Genomic DNA, 12062 nt, shown 5'->3' with positions numbered 1-12062 from the left:
GAGCGAGTCCAGAGAAGGGCAACGGGGCTGGGGAAGGGTCTGGAGAACTTCTGAGGAGCTACTGAGGGACCTGGGGGGGTTTAGCCTGGAGAAAAGGAGGCTGAGGGGAGACCTTCTCGCTCTCTACAACTGCCTGAAAGGAGGGTGTAGCGAGGTGGGGGTCGGTCTCTTCTCCCAAGTAACAAGTGATGGGACGAGAGGAAACGGCCTCAAGTTGCACCAGGGCAGGTTTAGGTTGGAGATCAGGGACAATTTCTTCACCAAAAGGGTTGTCAAGCGCTGGCACATGTTGCCCAGGGCAGTGGTGGAGTCCCCATCCCTGGAGGGAGCTAAAAACCATGTAGATGTGGTGCTGAGGGACATGGGCTAGTGGTGGCCTTGGCAGGGCTGGGTTAACGGTTGGACTCGATGATTTTAAAGGTCCCTCCTGACCAAAACGAGTCTGTGGTCCTATAAGGGTGCTGAGCACCAGCAAATCACTGTCTGGCTGGAGCCCAGCTCACTCAAGGATGGAAGTTCCTTAACCCCAGGGCAGTGCCCCAGCGCTCGCCAACCCACCCGGCTGCTGGGTGGGACGGTGAGAGAGAAGCCAACGCTGGGACCTGATACTGCTGAGCAGAGCAGGCAGCCAGAAGGCAGGAGATCTGGGAGATCCAACCATAAGGCAGGAGATCGAGGAGATCCAACCATAAGGCAGGAGATCCAGCCAGAAGGCAGGAGATTTGGGAGATCCAGCCACAAGGCAGGAGATCCGGGGTGTCACCTTGTCCCCACAGCGCCGGGAGGAGGACTGGCATGGGCAGGGGAGCCCTACAAGGCGTCAGCATCCTCATGCTCAGGTCTGCGTCAACCTGACCCGCAGCTCCGACCCCAGGGAGCCCCGCAGGGCAAGGACGAGCCCCGAGCCCGCAGCCCTACACAACAGCGGGGTTTATTCCTACAGCACCCCGGGGAAGCAGCACCGGCGGTTCCCGTGGCTGGAGCGGCTCGTTCTGCTCTCAGGTGCCGAATTTCTTCTGTTGGACGGGCAGGGGCAGCTGGGTCTTGACGTCCATGATGGGCCGCTCCACCATCACCAGGCAGTTCTCGTCCAGCAGGTCCGCGAAGAGCAGGGGCTGTGGGGCAGGGGGGGGGGTGGTGAGAGCGGCCACGACCAGGGGCACGGCCTGGGGGCTGCGCTCTGGGGTGATCAGAGCCCATGAGGTCACAGCAAGTGGCTGCACCGTGACGGGGACCAAGATCGAGCTCTGCTCTGCCGCTTAGAGTAGAGCAAGTGTAGGGCCCTGCACCTTGGGAGGAATAACCCCACGCACCGGTACAGGTTGGGGACTGATCTACTGGAGAGCAGCTCTGAGAGAAGGACCTGGGTGTTCTGGGGGACAACAAGCTCCCCATGAGCCAACAATGTGCCCTTGGGGCCAGGAAGGCCAATGGTGTCCTGGGGTGCGTGAGGAAGAGTGTGGGCAGCAGGTCAAGGGAGGTTCTTCTGCCCCTCTACACGGCCCTGGTGAGGCCACACCTGGAGTAACTGTGTGCAGTTCTGGGCCCCCCAGTTCAAGAAAGATAAGGAGTTACTGGAGAGAGTCCAGCGAAGGGCTACAAAGATGGTCAGAGGGCTGGAGCATCTCTCTTGTGAGGAGAGGCTGAGGGAGCTGGGGCTGTTCAGCTGGAGAAGAGCAGACTGAGGGGGATCTTATCAACACTTACAAATACCTTAGGGGTGGGTGTCAAGAGGAGGGGACCAGACTCTTCTCAGTGGTGCCCAGTGACAGGACAAGGGGCAACGGGCACAAGCTGAGACACGGGAAGTTCCATCTGAATATGAGGAGGAACTTCTTTACTGTGAGGGTGGCAGAGCCCTGGCACAGGCTGCCCAGGGAGGGGGGGAGTCTCCTTCTCTGGAGATATTCAAAACCTGCCTGGACACGACCCTGTGTGACGTGCTCTGGGTGACCCTGCTTGAGCAGGGGGTTGGGCTGGGTGATCTCCAGAGGCCCCTTCCAACCCTTAACCATTCTGTGATTCTGCTTGGGCGCCCGGTGCTGGTACGGCACCGGCAGCGACCAGGCACACGAGCAGGCGAGGCCACAGGCGCAGGGGACCCCTCCAGCACCCCCTCCTCGGCACCAACAACACCATCACCCACCTGGAACTTCTTGCAGATCTTGAAGGCGTGGAGCTGCCGCTGCCTGGCCGTCTCTGGGAGCTGCTTCAGGGTGCTCTGGTTCGTCAGGAGGGCACTGTCGTCCGGCAAGGGCTGCGAGGGGGGCACACGGCATGGGTCAGCGCTGCCCTGACCACCACCGAGGGGATGGGGACAGCTGAGCTGGGGGGATGCCCTGGGCACCAACGCAGCCCTCCTGAGCTCACGGGCTCACCAGGGACTTGTCGAGGACGCAGAACATGTAGACGTCGTGGAGCAGGATGTGCGAGGGGTTCTTGGGGTTGAAGGTGATGTGGGTGATGGGCGAGTCCCTCTCCAGCCAGGCCCGGTGCAGCCCGCAGCTCTGCACCGTGCGGCTCCAGGCCGTGTACTGCTTCTCGGGGATGCTGAACTCGAACAGCTGGAGGGGCAGGAGAGGGAGGTGGGACGGCGTGCGAGGTCTGGGCCTCCCCGGCATCCCCCCCCCCCACCAGCCACAGCTCTCCTGCGGTGAGAAAGCTCTGAGGGGGGGTGAGAGCCGCAGGGAAGGGGCCAGGGCCACGAGGGTAGCGACCAGGCAAGCTCCTACCTGCTGGTCTGAGTAGGCAATGACGAGGTTGTTGGTGAGGGGGTGGATGGCGAGGGCCGTCACCGCGCAGCTGTAGGTGGGCACCGTGCAGTGGTGCTGCAAGGCAGGGGGACAGCCGCTGATGGGAGCGACCGGGGCACCCCCCCGCCTTCCCACACCCCCAGCGATGGCTTCCAGGGAGGGGTCCCACGCGCTCAGCCCACCCTCAGCCGGCCCCCCAAGGCAGGAGGGCAGCGGGGGTCCCTCCCGCAGCACCCCGTGGCGCCCAGCCCTACCTTGAAGCATTTCAGGTTGTAGATGTGGATCACCCAGTCCCCGCCGACCGCGGCCACCCACTGCCCGTCGGCGCTCGCCGCCAGCAGGTAAACGGCCTCGGGGCACCCTGCCAAAACACCCTCCGGCTGTAAGGGGTGCTCAGGCCTGCAGGGAGCCCCAGCCCCACACCCGGGGACACCCAGACCCTGCCCAGCTGGGTGCCCTGCTCCCCCACCGCTGTCAGGCCATAAGGGTGGCACAAACACGGGGCAGAGGCTGCTGAGGTGGAAGGACCCCCACGCCCCGGGGCAGGAAAGGGGGGACACGCTCAGCCCTGCACACCCCTCTGCGGGACTCAGAGCCCAGGGACCCCAACCACCCCCCCGGCTCCCCCCCAGCCCCCCACCTGAGGGCGGCCGAAGCGTGTGCAGGAGTTTGCAGCCCCCCGGCTCCGGCAGCTGGAGGACGTGGACAGAGCCTCGAGCGGAGGCGACGAAGAGGCTGCGGGAGTCGGCGGAGAACTGGAGCTGGTAGGCCGGGAGCAGCAGCTTGGGGACCTTGGGGACCTTGAAGGGGCAGAAAGCAGCGCTGGCAGCCACCTACCGCTGCCGCCCTCGCTCCCCGTGAGCGCCACCGGCCATGCTGGGACCCCACAGCCCCCCCCAGCACCCTCCTCACCTTCGTGACGCTGACGCTGTCACCCTGGTACCGCACTCGGTAGAGGTGGAAGCGGGAGGCCGTGGAGTAGGCGACCCAGCTGCCGCAGGGCGAGACGCAGCTGCAGTAGATGTGCTCCGGACCCTGGAGACGCCGCGGGGCCGGTGAGATCCCCGGCACACGCAGCCCAGCCCTCAGGGAGAGGGGCAGGCACCAGGGCACACCCCAGCCCCAGCTCAGCCCTACCTTGCTCTTGAGCTGCACGAGGTGCTCGGGCACGCGGCGCAGGGGCAGGACCTCGCCGTCCTTTCCTGGGACGACAAGAAACCCCGCGGTGCATCGATCAGCACAAGCCCTGCCAGGCAGGGGATGCTGGCAGAGCAGTGCCCGAGGGAGAGCCCAGACCCTTCCCCAGCCTCTCCCGAGGCCGAACTCCCCATGGCTCGGCCCTGCTCCGCTGGAGGCACGAGCGCAGCCTCGCACCAGCTGTGCAGCCCGTGCCCAGGCACACGCCACGCTGGGAAACGCAGCCGTGGCCACCACACCAGGCAGGGCTGTGGGGAGGCAGGGGCCCGGGCTAAGCCACCCCTCTGCTGCCCAGACAGCAGGACCATCCATGCCCCACACCCCACAGCGCGGCCATGGGGCTCGCACCGGAGAGCCAGGCCTTGCCACTCACCGGTCTCGTTGGTAGAGCCAAGTCTCCAGAGCTCCAGGTGCTGGGAGAACTGGAAGAGGAGCAGCCGGGCTTTCCTGGCGCAGGAGACGAGGCGGCGCTGCGTGCAGGAACGGGCAGACATGAACCCACAGCCTGGCAGAGAGGGCTGGGCCAGAGCCGAAACGCCCTGGGGTGCCTGAGACGCCGGGGCGGGGAAGGACCAGGCCCCGTGGGATGGGAGCCCAGCCATGGAGACCCAGCAGGACCAGCAAGACGAGCTTGCCAACTTCTACCCCCTCAGCCACTGAAGGCAGGAGCCTTCAGACGTGTCAGGGGCAGGGAGGGGACCTGGTGGGGCAGGGAGGGGACCCGGTGGGGCAGGGAGAGCCAGCCCTGCCAGCCTGCCTCGCCAGGCGAGACCCCCCCCACCTCATAACATCACTCACGTGGGGGAAGGTGAACTTGCGGAGCGCTGCCTCGTAGCCCTTCTTCTGCATCTTCTCCATCAGCGGGCGGATCACCAGCTGGGCGTCCAGGCCTGGAAGCCAAGCAGAGCTCAGCCGAAGCGGTGCCGGGGGGCAGAGAGCCAAGCCCCGCCGGCGAGGCGCCCGGTCCTACCCCCGGAGATGAGCGCCGTCGAGCTGTGCGCCACGGCACGCACGTCGTGCGTGTGGTGCTGGAAGGGCTTCGTCCGCACCCAGCGCTTCTCCAGGCCGCCCATCCTCACGGGCAGCAGCTGGAACTGGTAGGTGGCCCCGGTGGAGGTGCCCACGACGATGCTGTCCTCCTTCTGGCGAGAGAAACGGGGCCGGGGTTTGCGGGCGCAGAGCGGGAGGACGGAAGGGCAGCAGCGGGAGGCAGGCAGGGACCGGCGGCTTCTCCCCAGCCCACGGGAGCCCCCCCCGCTGCCTGGGGGGGGACGCGGGGGACTCGCCTACCTCCGACACGGCCAGCGAGAGGACGGCCGAGGTGCTGACGGTGTGGGACTCCTGCAGCGTGCCCCGCTGCCAGTCCCAGAACTGCACCCTCCCGAAGGAGTCCGCGGTGACGACGGCGCCGCTGGCGAGGAAGGCGATGCCCCACACGACGCACTCGCGGTTCGCCTTCCGCATGTGGTAGTTCACCATGATCCTCTGCACCGTCTGGCCTGGGATGGGGGAAGGATGGTCGGGGTGGCAAGGGGATGCCCCCAGAGCACGGGGCGGGCCGGTGCAGACGGTCCCCGGGGCAGGGGACACGCGTTACCTGAACAGACGTCGAACACGCGGAGGGCACCGATGGAGCCGGCCGCTATGTGAGTGTCTGACGGGTGCCAGGAGAGGCACAGGATGCGGCCTGCGGGAGGGAAGCTCCAGACGTGACCCCGTGGACTCGCAGCCCCTCGGTCACCGGGACCGACAGGCGGGACAGCGGGACGATGCCGCCGCGGCACCGAGCCCTCCTGGCCTCACCTTTCCGCCTGTCCAGGTTCCGCTCGAACTGGATCCCCCCGGGCACGACTTGGAAGAGCTTAACGGAGCCGTCCTCGCAGCCGATCTGCCGGGGGGTCGCGTCAGCGCCGGGGGACGGCAGCACCCTCTCCCTCCGCCCCCGCTCCGGGGCTGGGAGCCCCCCCGGTGCCGGGAGCACTCACCGCCAGCTGCGTGCCGCTGCCGTTGGCCGCCATGCTCCAGATGGGCCCCCCGCCGCCGTCCACGGAGTGGGCTGCGCGCAGCCCGGCCAGGTCGTACTCGGTGATGGCCCCGCCGAGGCCGGCCCCGAAGAGCCGCTCGCCCGCCGCCCAGCACAGCGCTTCCACCGAGCGGGCCTCGTGACCCGGGATCACCTGCGGAGGGGCGACCGTCACCCCGCGGCCCGGTACGGCCTGGTACGGCTCGGTACAGCCCGGCCCGGTAAAGCCCAGGAAGGCCCGGTACAGCTCGGTAAGGTCCGGCTCGGTAAGGGCCAGCCCAGCCCGGTAAGGCCCGGTACGGCTCGGTACAACGTAGCACGGCCCGGTAAGGCCCGGCACGGCTCAGTACAGGCCGGTAAGGCCCGGTACGGCTCCTCACCTTCTCCTGGAAGTAGTTGGCGGCGAAGTTGTAGATCTCGACAGCGCCGTCGGTGCGGGCCAGGGCGAGGCGGCCGCCGCGGGGCGGGCAGGCCAGGCAGCGCACGCCGGCCGGCACCAGCCCGAAGAACCGCACCCGGTGCACCTCGAACTCCCCCATCCCGCACCGGCACCGGGCCCGCTCCGCCCCCACGTGCGCCCGGCGCACCGGAACCGGAAGTGACCCAGAGGAGGCGCGACCGGAAGCGGAAGCAGGAGCGCGGCGCGGCGGGAGATTCGGGCGCTACCGGGAGACGGCGCCGGCGTGGCCGGGGGTGCGGGAGCGGGGCGCGGGGGGTGAAGGCCGGGGGCGCGGGGCTGGGCCGGGATCCAGAGGCCGGAGGGGCCCAGCCCGCAGAGCGGCCCGGCCGGGCCCGATCCCGCAGCACCGGGGCCGCTGGAGGGCACCAGCGCCCCGCGCAACCGCGGCGGCGGCCCGGGGGGGGGCTGCGGGGCTCGGGGTGGGTGTGGGGGTCTGTGGGGCCCGGGGGCAGCTGCAAGGGCCGGGCAGGGGTGTCCCGGGGGGAGCGGGGGCTGCCCCGTCCCCCCGCGCTGACCGTGTCCCCGCCGGTGCTCCGCAGGGCCCGGAGCATGGTGCAGATCGTCATCTCCAGGTGAGGCCGGGGCGGGCTGCGCACCCCGGGAGGGCCCGATCCTGCCCCCCGGCAGCGCCCGTGGCCCCGATCCTGCCCCCCGGCAGCGCCCGTGGCCCCGGGCGGGGTGCGGGTGAAGCCCCCTCTCTCTCTCCCGCAGCGGCGGCGCTGGGGGCCTGGCGCAGTGGGTGCTGGTGGAGCTGCAGGGCGAGGTGGAGCCCCGGCAGAGCGGCGGGCTGGGGGGGAGCGTCCTGGGAGACCTCCACTACACCCGCCAGGTGAGGCAGCCCACCGCCGCGCCGGGACTGCCCCGCAGCCGGGGCCTTGCCTGCCCTCACCCCCGCCTCTCCCTTCTCTCTCCAGGGCGTCCCCGTGCTCATCGTGGGCCACCACATCCTCTACGGGAAGGTGGTGCCGCTGGAGAAGCCCTTCGCCGTCCTGGTGAAGCAGGGAGCCGGTGAGCCCGGCCCCGCGCAGCCACACACCCACTACACCGTCACTGCCCTCATCAAAACCAAGCTCCTCTTCAAAACCCGCCCCAAGCCCATCATCACCAACGTGCCCAAGAAGGTGTGAGCGGCCGTGAGCTCTGCTGCCAGGCAGCCCCGGGCACTGTGGTGGGGCTCAGGGAGATCCAGGGCCAGCCCTGGCCTCAGCCCTAGCCCAGCCCAAGGGCTCTGGGGCCAGCGTGGGGTGCTGGGTCCCGTGCCTGGCCACCCAGAGCCCTTCCCAGGGCTCATCCCTCCTGTAATGACTCCATTTGGGAGCTGCCAAGCTCTGGGGCACAAACCAGCTGCCCTCCCTGGGGGCTGCCCTCTGCCCAGACTCAGGCATTCCCCCTGCGCTGCCAGCTCTGCCTGTCCAGGGTACCCCACACTGGTGCCAGCACATGGATTGTTCTCCCTGCTGCTCCGTGTCCCCCTCTAAAAGGCAACAGCCAATCCCTTGATTCCCACCCCACAGCATCAGGGCAGGGGCACCCTGCCCTCTTCCCCACACACTTTCTCTGTGCAAGTCTTTATTTTGACAAATCCATCGGGATATAAAAAAACAGACTTGTGTTTTTTTTCATATTACAAGCCCGCAGGTTAAAAAATAAATAGATTTACAAACAATCAGCAATCAGTATGAATACCAAAGAGCTACAAAAGTCGTCTAAAAAAACCTTGTATTAAATAAAAACAGAAAAAAAACATCTAAATGCTCACTTGTAGAAAGGTTTTTAAGCCCAAAAGGGGCCAGGGGAGACGGACGGGTGAATTCTGACCGTCTGGGGGCCGTGGCTTGGCCGGAGCGTCACCACGGCCCCCCTTGTCCCTTGTTTCTGTGTGCCGGCGTCCCCCTCGGCTCTTTGGCAAAGCTGAAGGGAGGTGCTGCCCTCCCGGGGCAGCCGGACCCCCCGAAAAGGGGCTGGGGGGAGCCGTGGGGCAGCGGCAGCAGCACCAGCCAGCGGTGCCGGGGGGAGGTGGTGCGGCGTGGTGGCGGGGGGCTGTTTTGCCGTAGCACCATGAGAGGGGGAACTGTGAGAGTCCCCCTAAAAAAATAAAGCACCGAAGGGTGGAGGATCCAGCTCCACAGCGCACCGGGGTGCTCGGTATGGCACAGGGGGGGATGTTGCCGTCGCACCGGCGGTACCGAGGCTGCGCCCAGCACGGCACCGCGCAGCCCCGGCTCGGCCTCGCCCCGCTTTGTCCAGAGAAATGAAAATAAGGGAAAAACAAAATACAAAACAACAACAAAAATAGCAAGACTTGAGCAGAAACGCCGCGGCGGGTGCGCTCAGCGCTGCCCGATGGCTCAGTGCCGGGCGAGGAGGGGCACCGGCGGCGCTCGCCCCGGCACTGCGGTGCTCAGACCTCGGCGAAGGCCAGCCCGCACTGCTCCGGCCGCTTGCCGCAGCGCCGGGCGACGATGGCCAGGTAGAGGGTGAGCAGGGCCACCCAGTAGCAAGCGTAGAGGATGGCGCCCGAGATGAGGAAGGCCACCTCGGTCTCGCTGAAGAGGTCCTGGCTGTAGGCGGTGTAGGCCAGCCCGCCCAGCAGCACGGCCACCCACACCGACACCGGCAGCAGCCCCACGAAGTTCACCACGACGGTGCGGCGCCCCGACGTGCCCCAGCCCGACTTGGTGATGGTGGCGATGGCGAACATCTTGGCGGGCAGGAGGCTGGACATGTAGAGGAGGGCGTAGAGGGACATGAAGATCATCTCGGCGTTGCCGCGCAGGAAGCAGGCGTAGGTGGCCTTGATGATGCCCACGAGCTGCACGGTGAGGAGGAAGAGGAGGATGTTCCAGACGCGGCCGCGGTAGAAGAGCTGGATGACGGTGGCGATGAGGAAGAAGGGGAAGAAGCCGGTGACCACCGACTCGTAGGTCATCCAGAGGTGGTGCTTGTGGAACCACAGCGCGTTGTAGAGCCACTCGCGGAAGTAGGACTTGCTCCAGCGGGTCTGCTGGTTGAGCCAGCGCAGGTAGCGGGTGGGCGTCTCCGTCAGGCACTTGGAGCGAGCCGTGTACTTGGTGCGGTAGCCCAGGCTGAGCACGCGGTTGGTGAGGTGCCGGTCGTCGCCGAAGCTGCACTTGCTGCCCAGGAAGGTCTGGTGGTACCAGTCCTCGAGGAAGTGCTGCAGCAGGGCGTTGCGGTACATGCCCAGGGGCCCGCTGATGCACTGCACGCACCCGAAGTAGGACTGGCAGGCGCGCTCCACGTTGAAGGCCATCCAGTACCGCACGCTGCTCAGGAAGGAGATCCACGAGTCGTACTTGTTCAGGATCTGGGGAGGGGATGGGTGTCAGCCCCGGCGCCGCTGTAACGCCCCCACACACCCTCCGGGGTGCCCACCCTCGTGGCTGGGGTTACCTGGACGTCGCCGCCGACGCCGCCGACGCGGGGGTCGGCCTCGAGGATGCGGAGCATCTCGGCGGTGCAGGCGGGGTCCAGCACCGTGTCTGAGTCACACACCTGGGGGGCAGAGGGAACGTCGAGCCCCGCTCCCGCCGCCCACGCGCGCCCGGCAGACAGCCCAGCCCGCAGCCGGGCAAGCCCGAGCCGCGGCCGGCGAGACGAGGCAGAGCCCTGGAGACCGGCAGGCGGTGGCAGGGAGCGGAGCGCCCCGCGGTGCCCGGACCACCGTTGCCCCGGGCCACCCAGCCCCGCGGTGGGACTTGCCCCGGCCACCACCCCTCACCCACGCGTCGGGGCTTGGCACCCCGCACCACGACACGGCGTCCCACGGGGTGACACCAGCCCGGGGCGCGTCCTGCCCGCGCCGAGGCGGCGATGTGGGACCCAGCGGTGCGCTGCCCGCATCCCCCCCTGCCCGCTCGGCCCGTGCATCCACCTGGACGTAGTCCACGGAGTCTCCGAGCGCCCGGAAGGCCGTGTACATCACCTCCCGCTTCCCGCCCCACTTCTGGAGGATGCAGGAGTAGGTGGTGCCCCGCACCAGCGCCTGGACGCGGGCCAGCCCTTCCCGCAGCCCGGCCTCCGTCTCCCCCTCGCCCCGCGCGTGGAAGTTGCTCCTCCAGACGTAGCTGCCCGCGCGCTCGGAGCCCATCACGTCGTGGAAGATGTCCAGCATGTAGGTGTCGTCGGGGCCGTTCCCGTCCACCACCATCACCACTTTGAGGTCGGGGAAGGCGATGCGCTTGACGGAGCGCAGGCACTTCTTCAGGTAGTCGGGATCCTCCTGGTAGGCGGCGATGCAGAGGGCCACCGAGGGCCCCAGCCGCACCGGCCGCCCCTCGCCCCGCATGCGCCGGTGCTCCAGGAAGGCGAAGAGGCTCTGGATGAAGAGGTGCAGCCCCAGGATGGCCCCGTAGAGCCCGAAGGAGAGGTAGTGCTTCTCGGTGTGGATGAACTGGTACCCCGTGACGTAGGCGGCCAGGATGCCCCCCAGCACCGCCAAGGCGAAGAGGCTGGTCCCGACGACGCGCAGGGCCGTGGAGAGGCTCACTGGCATCTGGGGGGGCACCGGGCAGCGTCATGGCAGGGCCAAGGGGACAGTGGCAGGACCCCCCAGAAGGGGCAAGCGGGGGATCCCGCTTGTGTGCTGCCCCAGGGCCACCCTGTCCCTCACTGGTCACCAGTTTGGGGGTGAGACCTTCCCAGTGCCTCTGTGGGGCCGGGCGAGGTGGGGGGGTCCCGAGCATCCCACCGCACAGGGTGCTGGCACCCACAGCCCCGAGAGCCCAGCAAGGACGCGGCTGCTCCCGGGGCCCCCGGTGACAGCCGGGCTGGAGGACAGGGAAGGGCACGGGGACATCGGGGACCCGGCCCCAGGGTGGCCCCGAGGGGGAGGCTCTACCTGGGCACGGCCACCCCGACCCCCGGCCACCCCGGCCCCGGCAGCGGGGGCAGCAGCACCCGGACCCCCACCCCGCCGTGGGACGGGGACCCGGGAAGGGCAGCGGGGACTGCGGGGGGGCACAGGGGGGCACGGGGGGGCTCGGCCGGGGGGCATGGGGCGGGCAGGGCAGGGTGAGGGGGTGCGGGGTGGGGGGGGCAGGCGGGTAGGGGGCGCAGGAACCCTCGGGGGGGGCGCGGAGCCGCGGGCAGAGCCAGCCCCAGGGACCCCCCCGTGCTACCGGCAGCGGCTCCCGGGCAGCCCCCGCCCCACCCAGACCCGACCCGACCCCCCCTCGGTCCCGCAGCCCCCGGTACCGGCTCCGCGCTCCCGCTGCGGCCGGTCCCGCAGCGCCGCGGGACCGGGACCGGGACCGGGACCGGGACCGGGACCGGGACCGGGACCGGGACCGGGACTCACCGTGGCGCTGCCGGTGCCGCCGCTCGCCCCGGCAGCCGCCGCCGCCGCCGCTGTGCGCCCGGCCGGGCCCGCGCAGCCCCTTTATACCGCGGCGGGGCCGGCACCGCCCGCAGCCCGCGGGGGCCCCGCCCGGCACCGGCACCGCCGGCACCGCCACCACCACCCCCGGCACCGGCGCCGGCACCGGCACCGCCCGGCTCCGCCCGCAGCCCGCGGGGACCCGCCCGGCACCGGCAACACCCGGCCCCGGCACCGCACTGCGGGAGCCGGCACCGGCATCCCCGGGCACCGGCATCCCCTGGCACGGCAACG

At 68.9% G+C, this 12062-nt stretch overlaps 3 protein-coding genes across 3 annotated transcripts; 1 reads left to right on the top strand and 2 right to left on the bottom strand.

The window, feature by feature from the left end:
* Positions 1 to 915: 915 nt before the first annotated feature.
* On the bottom strand, positions 916 to 6549 carry UTP4 (UTP4 small subunit processome component). Its single transcript, XM_068411636.1, has 16 exons — positions 6354 to 6549; positions 5936 to 6127; positions 5754 to 5838; positions 5548 to 5637; positions 5241 to 5449; positions 4921 to 5092; positions 4749 to 4840; positions 4324 to 4420; positions 3891 to 3955; positions 3666 to 3788; positions 3394 to 3553; positions 3008 to 3114; positions 2733 to 2828; positions 2379 to 2564; positions 2147 to 2257; positions 916 to 1115 (listed from the first exon to the last, which is right to left on the bottom strand). Exons 1-16 carry the CDS (start codon positions 6510 to 6512, stop codon positions 999 to 1001), a joined length of 2061 nt encoding a protein of 686 aa, XP_068267737.1. The 5' UTR covers positions 6513 to 6549; the 3' UTR covers positions 916 to 998.
* A 43-nt stretch (positions 6550 to 6592) lies between these two features.
* On the top strand, positions 6593 to 8135 carry CHTF8 (chromosome transmission fidelity factor 8). The gene is made up of 4 exons (XM_068411512.1): positions 6593 to 6666; positions 6973 to 7005; positions 7145 to 7262; positions 7348 to 8135. Exons 2-4 carry the CDS (start codon positions 6983 to 6985, stop codon positions 7558 to 7560), a joined length of 354 nt encoding a protein of 117 aa, XP_068267613.1. The 5' UTR covers positions 6593 to 6666; positions 6973 to 6982; the 3' UTR covers positions 7561 to 8135.
* Positions 8136 to 8834: 699 nt separating this feature from the next.
* HAS3 (hyaluronan synthase 3) lies at positions 8835 to 10946 on the bottom strand. Its single transcript, XM_068411464.1, has 3 exons — positions 10326 to 10946; positions 9845 to 9946; positions 8835 to 9758 (listed from the first exon to the last, which is right to left on the bottom strand). Exons 1-3 carry the CDS (start codon positions 10944 to 10946, stop codon positions 8835 to 8837), a joined length of 1647 nt encoding a protein of 548 aa, XP_068267565.1.
* Between the last annotated feature and the right edge of the window lie 1116 nt (positions 10947 to 12062).

This window comes from Nyctibius grandis, chromosome 12 (assembly GCF_013368605.1).
Source record: "Nyctibius grandis isolate bNycGra1 chromosome 12, bNycGra1.pri, whole genome shotgun sequence".
NCBI lineage: Eukaryota > Metazoa > Chordata > Aves > Nyctibiiformes > Nyctibiidae > Nyctibius > Nyctibius grandis.
Note: the sequence above shows the minus strand (reverse complement) of the source record. Positions and strands in the feature narration are given on the sequence as shown.